This window comes from Poecilia formosa, unplaced genomic scaffold, assembly GCF_000485575.1.
Source record: "Poecilia formosa unplaced genomic scaffold, Poecilia_formosa-5.1.2 Scaffold342, whole genome shotgun sequence".
NCBI classification, from domain to species: Eukaryota; Metazoa; Chordata; class Actinopteri; order Cyprinodontiformes; family Poeciliidae; genus Poecilia; species Poecilia formosa.
This window is the reverse complement of record NW_006800281.1, coordinates 1-19,587: the sequence shown is the minus strand read 5'-3', so window position 1 is coordinate 19,587 and position 19,587 is coordinate 1. Positions and strand designations below refer to the sequence as shown.

Here is a 19,587-nt window from a genome sequence, read left to right as displayed (position 1 = left end):
CAAATCCTAAAGGAGCTTGAAAAGGAGGATTCCTGGATGAAGAGCAGGATGAAAGAGCAGAGGGAGGAGGAAGTTCAATCCACCTTTTCCATCAATGACAATAAATATGGATTATATCCCCAACTCCAACATCTCTCACAACGGCTTTCTAGCTATACTCCAAATAGATTTAAAGAGGTGCTGCAGCATCAAATGAGATGGATAAGCAGGGCTTACCACTAAATAATGGAGTCATCCAGGACAAAATATTTATATCCTTACTGTGAAATATTTAATGATATTGTGTTTGCGTTCTGATTATTTCTGGGTTGTGTATTATTGCTGTAAATGTTTTGCCTTATCTATTCCTCAGCGTTGAGCTTCATCATACAAACATGAATTTCAGTTTGGTTCTGCTTTTACTCTCAATAAAGGCATTTAAATATTAAAAATAAAAGTGAAATGATGACACCAATAAACAAACATGTTGTTCACTGCAGGATTTCTTTATAAAAGATGTCATTTCATATGTTTTATGGTACTTCATTGTACACAAGGAAAACCCACACAATCATACAGTTTCAAAACAAACTACTCCTGTACTCTAAATGTCTTATATAAAATGGGATCAATTGTTGTTAATGCAACAAGTATCCTTGTTGTACTCTCATGGGACCATTTATGAAGAATGTACAGCAGCGACATCCGCTGCACAGAGAAAAGGTTTGTTATCCTTATGACTTTGATATCAACTAGTTCGATCCTGGGGAAAAAAACAAGTGTGCAACCATTGAGCTTAAAGATTTAATGCTCCTGAAAGAAATGGCTTATTTTATGTAAAACAGGGGTGTCCAAACTTTTGCAACATGAGCCAGAATCCCAAAGTTGACAATACTCAGGGGCCATATTGTTTTTCTGACTTGAAGCGCAAAATAAGTAAAAATTTTTATAAGCTCATCAACAAATTAAACATTATTGAAACAAAGTGGCAACTTTGTCATAATAAATGGTGGATAGTTTCCAAACGTTTTGGCTTATCTGACCGAGAAACATTTGCTGGATGTTTACAGCTACTTACAATGAAATTAAAATTAAAAGAAAATATGACAAATAAAATAAAAATTCCTTGCGTCCAACACTTTCAATTAAAGACAAATTAAATTTGTGAACAATTAAATTCTTGTGCTAAAAAAATGATAAAAAGTTCCTGCTGGAGGGTCAAATTTGTTGCGTTCTCAGAGGGCCATACAAAATGGTTCCAAGACCATAAATGGCCCCCGACCCACACTTTGGACACCCCTGATGTTGAAGACACTCTGGTAGCATGTAGTTAATATGTAACAACATGATACATCACAGTTTAGTGTTTTCCTTTGCTAATCTGTGTGCAGTATAGCTTTAATGCTGACTTCTGAGTGTTTTTCTGCTACACTTTTAAATTACATCTACTGATCAAAGTACGCAATTACAAAAAAAAAGAAAAATGTGCTGGATGCTGAATAATGCACAAATGAAGCATTAAATACAGCTTATTTGCAAATTACAGACATAAAATCAAAGCAGCACAGTTTTAAAAAGATGTTTGTGGACATCAGAATAATCCACAGCAGTGGTTTTTTTATAGCCCATAAATTACCAAATTTTGAGCACAGACTCTGTGGTTTTCTTTCATCACTGCACACTTTTTAAATCAGTTTACAAAGGGTGACAGAACACACAGAAGTAAAAATGTAAGGCATTGGTTTGAGAGGCCACAGAGAAAACCCTAAACAGTCGATGGTACACGAGCCAATCGTAGGCCAGAGTTTTCTCTCCGGTGTACACCGACTGGATGAAGGGTTTTTTGTTTATGTTTCTTTGCTGTGATGGAGCTTCTAAGCCCGACAACTACCTGCCCTAGCTCTGATTTAGTCAGATCACAATCTTTAAAAAGCAGACACACCAAACTCTCTTCAGTCTCTTCGTTCATTCACAGTGTAATTAATAGCAGACGAGAGCTCGCATCGTCCGGCGGGAGGCTGGATCTTCGACGAAGCCTTTAAAAATACCCAACATTCCTTCCTCAGAGGCCTGCGGTTTCGGTAAATTAGCAGAGGTCCGAGACGTAATCGAAGTCTCTGAAGCTCTCCTGGTCTCTACGGGAGAGCGAGCGCACCTCGCGCGGCGGCGTCAGCGCCGGAGGCTCCGTGGTGAACTCCTCGTCAAAGTTGCTGACGTCTTCCTTGCTGCGAATAGACGGGACGAAGGGAGGGGGAACCTTCCTCTGCAGCAGCGCCTCCCAGTCCACGTTCTGGACGGACAAGAACACAGAAACGATCCGTTTTTGGTTCGTTTTTTAAAAACAAGGCAGAGTGGATGTGAATACTCCTGATTGCACTGAATGAACAAGTTAAAACTGAGTTGTTTTTACATATTTGGACAAGTTTCTGAAGCCATTAGTGAATTTAAATGTTCTGGTGCAAAGTTATCAAAGAAATTTCTAATTCAGTATATTTATGTCTGTGTTTGAAAACTAAACGTTCAGAGTTAATTCAACGATGTTTCTCTGTATCGGATCAGTATCAATCCGATACCAAAGCTAAGGTATCTGTATCGTTATCGAAAGGGAGAAAAGTGGGTCGGTGTATCCCACCGTAAAATTTGAGAACTTTTCAAGCATTTTCAAGGTAAGTTTTCAAACTTTGGCAGCACCAGTTTGACGATAGAAACAATACAAATTAATTTAAAAAAAGACAGTTTCAATCCACAGTTATGAGGCAAAATTTGTTACTAATATTGATGTCTTGTGACAGTATTCTGCATTAGACAGCAGGGATAAAATAAACTAAAATATATAAAAAAATGTATGTTTTGAAATGTCTCTGACACACCTTACACACCTGAGAGGTCAGAGAACAACAAAAACCATACTCATTTAACAAAAAAAATCCCCCAATTTTAGTAATATTGTTAAAAGTATAAAATCACAGATCAATAAGCAACAGAGATTAGGACCAATAAAAATTCATTACATTGAAACAATCCAAACAAATCATGTTAAGGTAAATTACCTTCCTGCTTAAATTAAATATAATAGACAAAGAAAGTCACACAGAACTCTAAAAATGTTCTTGGTAAGTTTTCCAGCATTTAATAAATTAAAATTATTTTGGTAATTCCAACTGATCTAAAACGAGAAAAGTTTCGTCTAATTTAACTTCAGACAGTGAGAAAAAATGTGTCTTTTTATTAAGTGTATCAACATGTAAATAATGTGAAAACATTAGATTGCACTTCATTAGAAAACTGTACAGTTTGAATATCAAGTACTTTCAAGGACTTTACACAAAGATCAAGCATTTTCAAGGAACTCAAGGACATGAGCCTTGTTTTTATTCTAAGTGTTGAGAGAAGCGAGTAAAACTGGACTCGATCGTACTCACTCTGAAAAACGGCTGCTTCTTCACCTCCTCTGCATCCTTCTCTCCTGATCCCAGCCTTCTCTCTGGATTCCTCCTCAACAGCTGCACACAAACACCAACAAATTACCAGGAGTTTATTCCCCTAATCAGCTGTGCTCATCCATGTAGCTTACATATGTTGTCATGCAGCAACTATAACGCATTTTATTGGGATTCCATGAAACAGAGCAACACAAAGTAGTGCAGAATTACTAAGGGTTGATATTTGCTGTTTGTTCTAAAATAAGTTTTGAAGTGCATTTATGTGTAAATTTCCAAGTTGTTTGCAGCTGATGCACTTGAATATTTTATGCAACCCCATTTATCCACCCCAAAGCAACTTACTGCCTTCAGAAACAGTCAGCCCCTACAGGATTGAGAGACTTTTGTAATTTTTTGCAATCAAAATCACTGATTCTGTGGTGCTATTTTACAAATATTTGCAAGAAATGTTGTGATATTTTCCTTTAAACCCCTGTTAAAATCGACAAAAGTTAAAGTAAGTCACTTAAACCCATTTTTTAAACCATTTTTGCAAAAAAAAAGAAAAAAAGAAATTGCAATAAACTATGCTTTTTTGTTTTATATATATATTAATTGCAATAATTAGTTTATAAATTTATATATATTTACGATTTTGCTATTGGTACTTGTAGATAATATTTTACTATATCGAGAAGATAATTTTATATTTTTTACTTTTTGCCTATTTTATAAAGTAGCATTCTTGCAGACAGTAAGTTTTTCATTGCACAGGGAAACGTTTTTATCGTAACAAATACTGAACCTGAGATTTAGACTTTTACAGGATTTTGGAAACCACATATTGCCCTTCAACTTTACAATTGTTTACACCTAAATGTTAATAATAATAATAATAATAATAATAAATAAAGTCTTTATTGTGTATCCCGAAGCCGACAGGAACAATATCCTTACACGTCTCATGATGCCAATGGCCTCAGTGGAGAGGAAGCGGGGGTAGCGGACTTCGTCATTCACAATGCTGTCGAACACCTCCTCTTCATCATCACCAGGGAATGGAGACTACAGAACAAACACAAATACTGTCAAGCAATTTATGTCTAATCCGTCTAAGAGATTTGGGATAAAATGTGCCTAATTTCAAGACAGTTCTGGAAAAATTTGGAAAAAAAAAAAAAAAAAAGCATCTTGGAGAAAAATGACTCCAAGTTCCTAGCAGTGGTACTAAATGCTAAGCTATGATAAACCAAAGTGACTCCGAGTAAAGCTTTAAGATCTGAGAGAAAAAATCTCAGTATAGTCAGAACTTATGTCGATAATTCAAGCAGCTGGACCCAATCATCAAAAAAGTCAAAGTCAAAAGCCTTTTATTGCCATTGAGGCTACAGCACAACGGGATGTACACTTGTAAAATAAGCCTATCAGACGCCAATCTAAGGATATGCTCACACTGCAGCCTGAAGTGACCCAATCGGATTATTTTTCCCTTAATGGGACCTGGATCTGATCTTTTCATGGCAGTTTGAATAACACAAATCAATTTTTTTTTTCGAATGCGACCCAATCTACTTTGATATGTTGTCCTAAATTCGATACTTATCTGAACCTCATTGATGCTCGACAAATTTCACTATTCTGTGTCCTGAAACGCGCCAGCGAGAAAAAAAACCAATGTGCTGGTTCCGGTCGGACAACAACCTCATGCTCCTCCATTAGCATCCACGTTTACTTCCGCAAACAGTGAGCACTTCTTCTTCTACTACTTTTTTTATGACGGTTGGCAAAACGAGAGGGAAAAACAATAAGCGTTATTGCGCCCTCTGCTGCGCATGCGGGACACCTTCAGGTCATTTGCAGTTCACACCGGAGATGGCAAGCAACCACGCCAATAATAAACAAATGAATAAATGAATAAATAAAATTTCACAAAAAGAGAGAAAAAAAATCAGATTTTTGTCACTGATATGGAAAGACTCTCGTTAAAAATCTATAAGTTTCTAATCACCGACTGAAACCCTTTAGGCGGCCATTTTTCTGCCTTTATAAATCTGTGAAACAGCCCCAGTCCTCACCTCTCCCACCAACATTTCATAGATGAGAACCCCGAGTCCCCACCAGTCCACGGCTCTGGTGTAAGACGTATCCGTGAGGACCTCCGGGGCCAAAAATTCAGGGGTCCCACAGAACGTGCTTGTGCGGTCCCCGTAGCCCATTCCTGCCGAAAGAGGCAAACAAAACAAACGGTTTCTGTGAGCCGGCGTAAAGTAAGAACCTACCGCTCTGCATCGTCAATATCCACCTTCTTTGCAAAGCCCAAAGTCAGCAATCTTTACGTAACCATCCATGTCTAGCAGCAGGTTGTCGAGCTTGAGGTCTCTGCAAGCGACAAGAAATGTAGGTGAGATGCGTCTGTTCACAGCTTACCATCATAAAGTACCTAGAAATATTTCAGAGTACGTTTTCATTCTGGCAAACTTTAGCTGAGGCCTGTCCAAATGTTTTGCAACAAGCCAGAATCTCAAAGTTGAAAGCAGACTCATATTTGTGTCCATTCCCTTCTTCCCTGCACAATGTGAGTATCATAGCTTTGTATTTATTTTTAAACTGGTTGATGAGTGGGCATTGTTTTAGTTCCAAATTCATTTCGTTCCATTGTCTGACTCCAGTTACAGTGATACTAAATCTGTTCAGATGCTACATATTTTGAAATTCAGCGTTCACCTTAAGTTGTGCCCACCCCCTCTTTCATAAAACATTTCCTGAAGATGTTCAGGTAACAGATCATAACAGATTATACGCATGGATAGTAGAGGTGTGCCGATCGATCGGCTGATTTCCATTAAAAAGTGTATGATCGGTGATCGCCCATCACGGTCTCTTGTTGCCGATCACCTGTACCTCACTTTGCAGCCTCCGTGTGCAGCTTATCTCCTCTTTCCTTCACACTGCTCAAGCGCGCAGCAACAAATCCTGCCATGTGGAACTTGAACGCTCTGAGTGTGAATGGTGGAAGTTTGCGTGTTGCGGCGGAAAATTACCTCGGGGGTAAAGAAACACGTCAAAATGCATCAACTCAACGAATCTAATGTGACATTTAAAAAACAAGCGCTTGACGGAGTTCGGCTACATCGAGGCTCAATGCAGGAAAAAAGGACATCCGGAAGCAGCGCACAACTACCAACACTCACCCAGATTAGCATCACGGTCAGAAAGCTAAACAAATAACCTGAAAGATAATTCAAGTCTTCGAGCTAGCGGTGTAAGACGCTGGTTCTGCTGTCACTCTTGGACCGCCGCTACGCGCTACTGGTAGTAATATTTCACAGACGTAGCGCCGCTCAACCTCACCAGAGAGTGAACTTTAAGCAGACATCAAATGTCTGCTTAAAACTGCAGCACGTAACTTAAAAAAAAGATTTTACATATGTATTAAAATATGTCTATTATGTCTAAATTAGGTGAATTTATTGCCAGATAATTTTTAAATTTTGCCAGATAACATAGGATCATTTATACCTAAACCGAAAAATTAACAGCCACTCCAGGTGATCGGCCTCATGATGATCGGTATCGGAATTGGCAGCAAAAAACCTGATCGGAGCATCCCTAATGAATAGTACAGTTTGATATTTCACAATAACCTGCAATTTTAATAAATTGGACTTAAAGGATTTATGTTCGTAGGAAAACTAGCATTGTGTGTGACTCTGACGGCTCTCTTTAGCAGCACTGTTAGTGGCTGTAATTAGATCTGATTTAGAGAAGAAGATACTTGGTGGAGAATGTTAGAAGAGTCAGTAGCTCATGTTCTCACCAACGTAAAGATCAAATGTGTGTTTGAGTGACTTTCACTCACCTGTACACAATCTTATGGTCATGAAGGAACTGAAGTCCAAGAACCACACAGGCAGAGTAAAACCTGAAACCAAAGGAGCAGCGTGAGGAACTGAGATGAAATCTGAAGTCAGTCACCAAACTTTCTGCATGATCAGACACACAGATGCAACAAACAATTATTTTAGTAATTGATTATTTTGGCGATTAATTGATTAATCGTATGCAGAAAGTGACACATTCTACTGATTTTTCATTGAACCACTTAAGTTTTCTTTAATGAAATATTTAAAATACATGAAAAGATGCAAATAAACTTAAATATCTTTTCAATGTAAGAAAATAAATATTTTGTTGCCTAAAATGCAATAACATGGTATTCCATTAGTGGATATAATTTTGAAATCTTAAATAGAAAATGTAAATAGTTTTGTAATCTTTTGGCTTAATGACTGCTCTATGTTGTTCTTTCGGCAAATTACCTTTTTTGAGTCTATTTATTCATATAAATGAGGTCTGAATTCTCCCCTACTTAGTTTGTCCCTAATTAAGAGGATTAAAATATTATCATTTTGTAATTAATAATAGTTTTTCGCTTTCCTTCAAACTATGTTGCATGCTTTGTGTTTATGCTAATCAGTTCTGGCTAAAGCTCACTAAACAGATCCACAGACTACAAAACAGTTTCCACAAAGCAGTGATTATTAGAACTTATTTGTAGAAGGATTTGCGATGTAATATGCAAAATACGTATTTTCCGGACTACAGAGTGCACCTCCCTATAAGCCGCACCTACAAAGTAAAAAAAAACAAAACAAAACAAACAAACTGGAAACGTACATATAAAATCTGGTATCTCAGCAGCTCTCGGTTTTTCACAAGGACGCAGCTCTGCGTTTCCAACGCGGAACCATGGATTCGCTCACAGCGAGCTTAGTGCAGCGGCTACCGATCTGCTAGTACAGATCGATACCCTTCCACTTAAAAGCTGCATCATATAAACTTCTTCGTGTTGTTTCCATAACGGGGGGGTATGAGTTTGAGAACATTTCTCCGTCGTGCCTGCTGCTATCATGTGCTTGTTCTAAATGAAAATTAGCACTTTCTTCTTTGATTTCCAATTCTGACTTCCAATGATTCACTTCCTGCTAAAGCGCCCCCTGGAGGTTGAAGAAAAATCCACACAAAAGCCGCTCCGGGCTGTAAGCGTGGGGAAAAAAAGCTTATAGTCCGAAAAATACGGTATACTCCAATTCAATACTCTGTATCCATTCCTTCTTTATAATGTTGGAAATACCTTGTTTAAGTTAAATAAGTCACCAAAATATGGAATATTGCACTAAAACACCAGAAAAAGCTTAATTCTGATTGGAAAGCATGTTAGACTTTCTGAAACACACACACACACGCACGCACACACACACACGCAGAGGCATCACGTACACGGCTCTTGGCTCTGTGAAAACGTCGGTGTGGATGTGCATCATCAGGTCGCCTCCCGCCGTGTACTCCATGACGAAGCAAACATGCTCCGGCGTTTGGAAGCACGCAAACAGGTTGACCAGGAAGGGATGGTGAGACATGTTCACGATCTCAAAGATGCGCTTCTCACACATCAGACTGGCAGCGGGAAAAAACAAAAGAGATTAAAACAATAGGGAAAAGGTGAAATACACACAGAATTACAGAGAATTGTTTTATTTTGGTCGATGGGCTGAAAGATGAGCTGTTTTTACTGTAAATCAGGACAAAGCACACAGAGCTGTGTGTCTAAAGGAGATCTAAACCTTTTTGATCAAACACAGCCAGCACAGTGTCACGGTTGAGGAATAAACACACACCTTTCCACCTCATCCCGAGCGATTATGTCTCCTTTTTTCAGGGCTTTGATGGCGTACATTGTGCCCGTCTTCCTGTACTCTGACAGCAGCACCTGCAGACACACAAACACATTTTGTTTCACCGGAGGAACAAAACACCAAAGAAACTTTCAACTAATCCCGTTTGTAGGTTTATGTATTCTGATAATACTCACAGGTTTCATTAAATGTTAATAGGGAGTTTTGAACAATAAACGTCTCATTTGCATTTTAGAAACAACTGACACAAATAACGTCCTAAATTTTTGTGGAGCAGACAAATAGTTTGCTAATTAAGCAGAAATATATCCATGCAAATCTTCTGCATTTTTATTCTCATCTGGACTTTAATTTATTATCATGACAAGAAGTTTGAGTTATTGTGTCATGAGAAAATTCAGTTGTTGATGGTAAGTAAAAACCAAAACTGACAATATGATTGGAAATGTTATTTTTCTTATTTACTCTATTGTTCCATGAATGCATGTATAAATATCAGTAAATTCAGAAATATTAAATGCAGTCACTGTGTGATATTTTCAGCACACAGTAACTGCATTTAATTAAGTCATAAATTTCAGAATTTATTAAATGGGAAAATTAATCAAATTTCCAAATAAATGCATTTATTGACACAATTGACACCTTTTCTTAAGTAAGTGGCTTCCTGAAGAAATCTGTTTCAAATTCTAATTTTCAAGAACAATATTTGAGGTTGTGGTACTATAAATGCTGTGCCATACAGTTACCTAAAATTAAGTAATAAGTAGTTTTTTTTAGAATCACATTCTTTATCGTTATCGTAATAGTCAGACAAAAAAACAGTACATTTCCACGTAAAAAACCCAATAAATTGAGATTAATCTCAGGAATTTTCTGAAAAACATAAGAAAATTTGACTTTAAAAAGCAAAAAAAATTGCAAGAAAAAAAATTCAAATGTTTTGATCTGAGAAATTTTCTAAAAAGAAAAGAAAACATGGAAATTTTTGAGTTTAAAAAGTCGAACAATGTTTTTTTTTATTTTTGCATAAATTAACTCCTCTTTCCATTTCTTGCTATAGTATTGTGGTACTATTGTGGTACAATAGTACCACAAAATATCACAATAAAATTCGGAGTCCATGTAGCCCAACCTTTAAGCTAAAGAGAGAGAAAGAAAAGTAAATTTGTGACGGTTACCTTCCCAAAGTGTCCCCTTCCCAGCACAGCAATGAGCTTGAAGTCCTGAATGGACAGAGGTCCTTTCTTCTGCCTAAGAACAACAAATGGAAAAAAGATTAAAAACACAAGGCTCAAAGAAAGCACAAACTGCACGTAGAAAGAGACAAACCAAACATCCAGTTTGGAAATTGCAGCTTATATTAAAGAGTTAAATGCACCCCAGGTTGTGTTTTAGTGTGTTTGTACCTGCTAGCAGGTGGGGTTCGGGCAGGGGACTTGGGGATTTGGTCTTGGGGAGAGAGGGACTCGATGACTGCCGGGTGATCCTTCAGGAGAACGTTAGGAAACAGACATAAAGGACAAAAAAAAAAACATGCCGAGGCAGAGGTGAGAACACACAATGGTAGACGAGGGACAAGGCTTGGAGGTAACACATCGGCTCCTGTGCTGCGCTTAGCTTCTGCACTGAGTCTTTATCAGTTAGTGGAGGGACAGCCTTTGTTTTTTTTTATTTTTTAAATCATAAAATAATGCTGAAAGTGCAAATTTAGAAATCCCTGCTCACACACCTCCCCTACTTCCTGGTTTTCCTCTTTCTCTGCCTGCCTCACTGGAGTGAGAGTGTCCGTTTCTCTCTTCAAATCTCCTCTTATCGGAGAGTCGTTGTCCAGACTCAATTTCTCCACTGAGATCTCCCTGAAAGTTTCACACGGACACGACGACAGGCCGACGTTGGCATGACAACGGACAGACACGGAACAAAACACAACAGGAGCGTTAGACACAGGGCCGTGAAAGCATCACAACCAGTCACAGGAGAAAAGGATCAAGGAAAGGTTTCATGTCCGCATCGAGCCGCCTGGAGCGTCTGACCTGCGTGGTGAACAGAAATATCTCTCGTCTCACCCAGAGTTCAGAGTCAGGCTGTGAGTGTTGGGACTGTAGGTTCCCGAGTTGTTCACGGTGGGAATTGCGTTTCGGAGCAGCCTCACCCACGTCCCGATGTCCACGTTCATCTGACGCGCCCGGAGGAACGCCTTGCCTGGAAGAACGAACAGGAAGAGTCACTATCGTCTCATTAACTGTAATGCTGGAACATTTCAGGCAAATAAAATGACATCAAATTACTTCAGTTTTCATTTTGTTCAGCTTTGAATAACTTTTCTGTAATTCAGTTAGTATTTTATATTTCATATTGAAATGGTAAGAAATTTACAAGTGACTTTTCATTAAGGTCCTCTGAACATGTAAATCTAAAAAAAACAAAAAAAAACACAAAAAACTACATATTACCCTGAACACACCGTCTCTGTTGTGAAACACGGTGGTGGCAGCACCAGCAGTAGTTTTTGGTCGTTTCATTTTGGATATTTAAAATGTCTTCCAGTTCCAGTGTAAAGTGATCTTTACTAAATTAAAGTTCATTGGTGTTTGAGAAGCCGAATTTGCATTATTATGCCGTAATCAATTTTAAATGGTCTCACAACAATATAATTGTTTATAATTCCAATAGTTACTGGGACAGTTTATCGTCCAGTAAAATTTGTTATTGTGACAGGCCAACATGGAGGGTTTTCCTAAATACAAATGCACTCCACACTTTTAAGATTTGAAAACAATGATGGAGTATTAAGATCACTGTAGATAAAATATATACAATATATTGACCATGTAGAAGCAAGTTTCTACCTAATGTCTCAGAGATTTCTACTTGAATTTAGCATTCAAACAAATAAAATTATGACAAAGTCTTAAAATTGTTAAAATGTAGTTTTAATATTGAAATGTTTTTTGGGGGTTTTTTTTATCATGGAAATGCTTCTTTTTTTTGGAAATGTATGACTTTCCCACATAAGAGCATAGCCAACATCTTTTCTTGTTTGTAAACATGTGAAATTAATCTAGAAACTTTCAGATTTTTGGCAGAAATTTGCTCCTCAGTGACTGATTTTTTCCCCCCCTCTATTGGCCTTAACACTTTGTGGTAGAACACTTAAAACTCCAGTAAAATCCATTGATGTTTGTAGCATATAGTGTAAAATAGTTTAATGGGTTTGAATACCTTTGTAAGGTGCTTTAAACCAGAAGAAAAACCTCTCTAAATGAGCTGTACATGACTTGAACGCTAGAGGGCGCTGTTGCACCAAAGAGAGAACAAAACTAACAGATCTAGCGGCTGTGAGGCCACGTTTGTTTCTCTCCTTTAACTTTTCACAGCTTTAAAAAAAACAAACAAACAAAAAAACATGCACCTTGCCGATTTTTTAAAACATTTTTTTCATGTTTTATTTTTATTTTGCAACAAAGCGCTAATAGGATTATAAGCAGAAAATGCTACAGAGATCCAACAAATCAACTCTTCAGTTTAAAATGTATTAAATTTCATGAGTTGGTGGATTATTTTCTGCAAGTTATGTTTAAAACACATAAAAGTATATTACCAACACATTTGCAAAAAAATATTTATTAAAAGAGATGGCATTTGTAGTTAGAAATTGGAGATTTTGTGAATTAAAATAAAGTTAGAACTGAACAAGTGGAACGTTGTGTTTGGGGAAAAAAATTTGTCTGAAAAGAGATTAGACAAATTTTCACTTTTAAGAAAATAAAATATTCTATCAAGGTATAAGGACAGTAATATAATATAACTTTTTTAAATTTATGTTCCTGTTTTTTGTTTAAAGATGTATCTACGGCTCTGGAAATAAAACCTCCTGGTTATTCCACCAAATATTTATTCCTGAACTCTTCCTGAGTTAAAACGTTAGTATTGTTGTTTTTAAATGAACATGAACTTGTTTTCTTTTATCTGAGGTCTGAAAGCGCTGCATCTTTTTCGTTATTGTGACCTTTTTTCAGTTTCTGCAAATAAATACAACATTTTTGCTTGGAATTTCAGAGACGTGTTATTAGTAGTTCGTAAAAAAAAAGAACAAAGTTCGTTTTACTCCAATATATACCTATAAAGAGAAAAATCAGAGAAACTGATCAATTTAAGTGCTCTCTTAATATCTTCCAGAGCTGTAGATGGATGGTTGATATTTATGGTAGAATGACTTTTGGGAGAAGGGTTAGACTCTCAAAAGAATAATTTTCTCTTCCAACTACTCCTTTTCATTCAAAACCTCTGTTTACATCAACATGTGACAAGTTCATTTTCAGCTGTATTTGAATGAAACGGACAAATAAATTAATGTTGAGTCTGTTCTCCCACCTTGCTGCTTTGAAAAGATTTTCTTTTGTCTTTGGAGGCGAGGAACTCGCTCGATGACCGGGTTAAAGAAGGTCACCTGGTGGACGAACACAGATAGCACAGACGACAGCTTGTTGGTAATTAGCACTGGATAAGTTAGCATGAAGGTAAAGATGGGCGTACCTCGGCCAGCAGCAGGCCCTGAGGCTCCAGCTCCAGCTGCACTCGGTGTTTCTGGTTGTCCAGGAACTCCTCCAGCTTCAGGTACTTCAGGGCGCAAAGTGAGCGATAATCCTTCCAGTAAACTGCGATCTCCAACTCTCTTGACTAAAACATTCATACTTGTATTACTCATTGCTACTTTTACGGTTTATATGTTCATGTAGACTTTTGGGAGTGCGCGCGTGTGTGTGTGTGCTGACCCTTTCCAGCTCTACAGTGAAGGTCTGATCCCAGGCCTGTTCTCCTACGGTCCTCCAGGCCGTCTGTCCGACCACGCTGTTGTCCAACTTCAGCACCGCGCTCACCTCAGCTACGAACAACAGAAATTACATCTATGAGACAAATTATACATTGGTTTTAAGAAAACGTGCACCTAACTTTGCCTCCATTGGTGGAAATGGCATAAAAATGGGCCACATTGTGTATTTTGTGGCAAATTTTAGTTCTTCTATTAGCTAAAGAGAGCAAACTGAGTCTCTTTGGCATTTTTTACCTTTATTTCCCCAACTATAATGCATTAATGAATATAAAGATGCAACTAACGATTATTTTAGTAATCAATTAATCTATTCTGATGATTAATCTGGTAAAAAAAAATACTGCCACATTCTGCAGAATTTCATTTTTATACAATGTTAGAAATATATAAAAAGCTGCAAACAAGTAATTAAATTCCTTTTTTAAATAATAAAATAAACATTCTATCGCTTAAAATGCGATACATTTTTGATCAAACATTCTGAATGTTTGATCAAAAAAAGCATCTGCAGCTAAAAAATACTCCAAACATCAACATGTAAAAAGCTTGTACCTTAGTACAGTAAAGACAAGACAAAACTAACATACAAATAACTTTTATGAAAGAATTAGGAGTTTGTTCTTAGTAAATAATTCATCAATATTGACGAAAAAGTGCGAGTTATAAGCAAAATAATCTGCCAGTGGAACAAAATATTTCCCCATAATCTAAGTTAAAATGTCTTGATCCACTGGAAGAGGATTTCACATACAACTTAAAGAATTATGGACTTAAAACAAGCCTGCTCTAATTAATAGCATGAATTTGAAGAATGGAAAGAATATATTAATTAGTTGAAGCAGGAAATTAAGGTTAAAACTATAATTTTAAAATATTTTGGAACAAATATCTCCCTGCAGACTTTGCAGCAGCTGGGTTAAATCATAAAACACCTCCTGAAATCAAGAGTAATGCTTACAGGAGAGTTCTTCAGTCTTGCTGGGCGTCTTCCCGCTGACAGAGCCGCTGCGTCCGTACAGTCCCTTGCTGCCTCTCATGAAGGACTTGGTGTCTCCAGGGCTGTAGCAGGGCAGCGTGACAGATGTCCCTTTGCTGCGGCCTGGGACGACCTCCAACAATCCAACGCAGCCCAGCAGCTGCACCTGCAGGGTGCCTGAGGACAGAGGGACAACAGCGCAGGTAGCAAACGACTGCAGGTCAGAGCACAGCAGGCCAAACAAACACAGTCATGCTAGTCCCACCTGCCAGCTTTTTATTCACATAGACAAGCATGGAAACTGCAAATTGGATTTTTCCATTTTGTCTCACAACTGTGGTTTTTATAGACTGCAGTTTAAGGCCAACTTGGACAGATTTGACGGCATCGTTGTGAAGGCGGGATAAAAGAAAAACAGTTCTGGAGCCACTGAGTATTTGCTTGATGATGGCATCTGAGAAATTGTAAAGTCGATTGATTGTTTCATAACTGATGACTGTGTGACGTTTATATTAGGGATGCACCGATTGCAATTCTCCGGCTGATCGCAGGTTACCGATCTTTTAAAAAGCCTAACCTGCCGAATCAGATTTTGGCCAATAATTTTTTTGTCTGAAATGTTGATCAATATAGCAAGAAAGTTGCTGAAGTAGCAACAGAGTTGGTGACCATTGTTAACTGCAAACGTGCAGAAATGACCTGGTGGACCAGTCTGTCAAAAAACCTTCCAGAGGACAGTGGTTGACTAAAATTGTCCGATCATCAATCTCCCCAAAATTTAAAAAAAAAAAAAACCTAGTTTTTGTGATTTAAAGCACTTTTGAACCGCCTTGCTGCTGAAATGTGCTATAAAATATACTTGATTTAAATTCCACCAAAAAATTTCTACATTTATTTAGCGTATGTATAAGAAACATGGACATTCTTTGATGTCAAAAAGTTGTAAATTTGCAAGAAATAAAACGTAAATTTTCCACCAACATTTTACCAAATTAACACCAACAAATTATCCGACACTGTAAAGTCAGAAATTTGCATTTAAAAAAGTTTATTAAGATTATGTCAGAGATTTACAACACGAAATGCGTATCTGGATATTTTCCAACGTGGTCCATCTGGGCTCTTTTCCTGCATCAGAACGACATTTCCTGGGTCCAGACTCGACATGAACGCCTCTAACAGGAACCATAACGCATGCCTGAGACAAGAGAAGAAGCAGCTCCAGCATGGCTGCTTCGGGTCAGCACCCTGGACGACAAGGTTCTGATAAAGAGCCTGCATTCAAACATTTACGCCGAAAAACATCCAGATGTTCATCTCCTGGATTTACCACTTTAACCTAGGAGGACTTCTGGCAGTTTTGGTCAAAAATATCTGACTTTATAATGTAAAAGAATATTGTACTTTTAATACAGCAGGTTTTTATTGTTATTCATTAAAAAAAATTGTTTTTACTACGAGAGGATATCCAAAATTTTAGTCATAAATGTGTGAAAACAACCAAGAAATTCCTGAATTTTTTGGTGAAAATGTACTCCTCCATGATCAGATTTTTTTATTTTTTCTACATCGGTCCTAATAATCCACAGTAGGTTAAGAAACACTCAATGTCCCTGTATTTATCAAGTGTTGGCCTACCGGTGAGAGGAGAGGGCTTGTTCAGGGTGCTGTATTGGTTCTGCAGATAGGGGGCGCCATGGCGGGAGCTGAAGGCCGGTGAGGAGGCCAGAACCAGCTCCTCCTTGATGATGCTGGACTTCGGATGGTCCTCTGGCAGTTCTGCCAAGCGCTGGTCCAAGGAGTCCCTGAGGAGGTCCAGCCGCTGAGATGCTTCACTGAGACGGGACTGAGCCTGGAATCAGCACAATATCAGTTACCAGCTATAAACTCATAACAAGTTAGCCAATTAAGTTAGCCACCTTCATTGCCTAACTTGTCAGGCAATGAAGGTGGCATTCACACCAGCCTGCTTAGTCCGCTTTAATCAAACTGTAGGATGCTTCCCTAGAAAGTCCGGTTCGTTTGGGGAGGTGTGAATACGCAGCAGCTGAACTCTGATGGAACAAGAAAGTGAACTCTTATCCTCCTAAAAACCTCGGTTTCGGTTCGGTTCAAGTGAACTCTGGCACAGCTCAAAAGAAAATGTGAATGCAAACCGATCCAAAAGCAGGAAGTGGACTATACCGCACTGCATCCTGGATATATGGAAACAAAACAAACGTGGAAATCTAGCACTAGCAGGAGAAATAGCTCGTGGTGTTTTGCCAAAAACAAAAGAGAAATTCTACAACTACGACGGCGTTTTAGGGTCATTGAAGATAGAAAAAAAGGGAGGAGTACATTCTGCCAAATACTAGAAAAAGACTAAGATTGTAAGATTAATTTCTGTAATTTTCTAGAGAAAAACGTCTGAGGCTGAAAAGTCTCACACTTGCTAGAAAAACCCCTCAAATTTTGAGATTAAAATGGAAAATTTCTAGAAAAAAATTTCAAAGTTGATGTCCGAAATTTCTAGGAAAACAGATGAAAATTTCTAAGTTTCAAAAGTAAAACAACTAAATCTGCAAAAGAACTCGTTTGATTAGTTTGGATTGTTTGACAATGTAGTGACAAATGTAACAAATGTTTCAATTCTGGTTCCCAATCGTACAGAGTCCACCAGGTGTGGAAACACCCTAAATGGCCTTTCAGGTGGTAAGGCCCATACATAGTACTATCAAAAACAGAAGTGATCTAAATAAACACCTCAAGAGACACATTAACACATTTAAAAAACCTTAAAACACAGGATGGGAGCGANTACTAGAAAAAGACTAAGATTGTAAGATTAATTTCTGTAATTTTCTAGAGAAAAACGTCTGAGGCTGAAAAGTCTCACACTTGCTAGAAAAAACCCCTCAAATTTTGAGATTAAAATGGAAAATTTCTAGAAAAAAATTTCAAAGTTGATGTCAGAAATTTCTAGGAAAACAGATGGAAATTTCTAAGTTTCAAAAGTAAAACAACTAAATCTGCAAAAGAACTCGTTTGATTAGTTTGGATTGTTTGACAATGCAGTGACAAATCTAACAAATGTTTCAATTCTGGTTCCCAATCGTACAGACACCATCGTACACACATCAGGTGTGGAAACACCCTAAATCACATGTGTCAAACTCAAGGCCACATGTGGCCCGCCATGTCATTTTATCCGAAACGGACAGATGTTACGTCTGCAGCTCCTCCAGAAACGCCGCTCTCCTGGGTAACGTGAACCCAGAAGGCTCCATTTGTTAAATGAGTTTCTCCCAGCGGTTTCTAATTCTTCGCAGTCCGCAGTGGTTGAGCAGCGGACTGCGCATGTTACAGTCTAATTAACTTTTGCATCGTCATTTATTTCCTCAAGATAAACTACTGGCTCCTCAAATGGATTAACACAACCAGGGGCGCAACTAGATATTATTCAGGTGGATGCGAAAACATAAATGAACCATTTTTAATTTTGAAGTGTTGATTTTAATTTTGAAACCTTATTTATTGTAAACTGTTGATTTTATTTTTGAACCCTTTTTTATTTTAAAGTGTTGATTTTATTTTTGAACCCATTTCATTTTAAAGTGTTGATTTTATTTTTGAACCCATTTCATTTTAAAGTGTTGATTTTATTTTTGAACCATTTTTTGTTTTGAAGTGTTTTTATTTTTGAACCCTTTTTTTATAGTGTTGATTTTATTTTTGAACCTTTTTTTATAATGTTGATTTTATTTTTGAACTCTTATTTATTTTGAAGTATTGATTGTCTGAAAGGCCTTAGACATGAATTGACCTGTGTGGGGTTTGAACCGATGACCTCAGCATTACCAGCACTGTGCTCTAACCTGTTGAGCTAACTCACCTACCTTACAAGCTGATGAGTTTCCATGGATTTAAGAACTTACATGATCTTACCACAATGAAGATTTGATAAAAGTGCTTATATTCTAATGTTTTTCAAAACAACATACATATTATTTTATTTTCCAGAGATTTTGTATTTTGAAGTGTTGATATTATTTTTGAACCATTTTTAATTTTCAAGAGTTGATTGTATTACAGAGATATATTTTTTATTTTAATGTGTTAATTTTACTTTTGAACCATCTTTTATTTGTAACGATTGATTTTATTTCATAGCCATTTAGCCAAGTCTCTGCAGAACCATTTGTCTCTGCTAATGACATCTTCAATATAATTTTTTGATCCCAGTCTTAGTTTATGGACTGTAATGTGAAGTTGGGTACAAGCATAAGTCTGACAGTTTGTTCACCAAGTTACTTTGCTCTCTGAGAGGATCTGTAAGTATTTGACATTGTTCCATGCCCATCGTTGACATTAGTCTTTAACAAAATTTGGATCATCTACCAGGAACACTGCAAAGAGCATGAGTTCCTGTAGTGTAGTGGTTATCATGTTTGCTTCACACGCAGAAGTTCTCTGGTTTGAAACCAGACAGAAACAGACTTTGCATGTTCTATTCATCACAGGTGTTTTCTAAAGGTCAACAAGGGTTCTGTGGTGTCATGGTCTGTACTCTGAATCTAGGCATCTGAGTGTAAAACCTAAGTTGAAATTTTCATGTTGCATCTCACATCATCAACTTTGGAACCTCAAACTGAAACAAAGCAGAGAAGTTCAGTTCCTGTAGTGTAGTGGTTATCA

The 19,587-nt window shown here is 37.5% G+C and overlaps 1 protein-coding gene across 1 annotated transcript; it reads right to left on the bottom strand.

Moving 5' to 3' along the window:
* Positions 1-464: 464 nt before the first annotated feature.
* On the bottom strand, positions 465-16,768 carry LOC103153211 (serine/threonine-protein kinase N2-like; the record flags this gene model as incomplete). The annotated part of the gene is made up of 17 exons (XM_007574034.2): positions 465-2,269; positions 3,402-3,482; positions 4,359-4,466; positions 5,477-5,619; positions 5,704-5,780; positions 7,261-7,323; positions 8,682-8,858; positions 9,080-9,171; positions 10,279-10,351; positions 10,507-10,586; positions 10,830-10,956; positions 11,167-11,302; positions 13,475-13,550; positions 13,637-13,780; positions 13,876-13,985; positions 14,893-15,087; positions 16,549-16,768. Coding segments are annotated over 17 exons (2,106 nt in total), but the record flags the coding sequence as incomplete, so codon positions are not given.
* Positions 16,769-19,587: the final 2,819 nt, after the last annotated feature.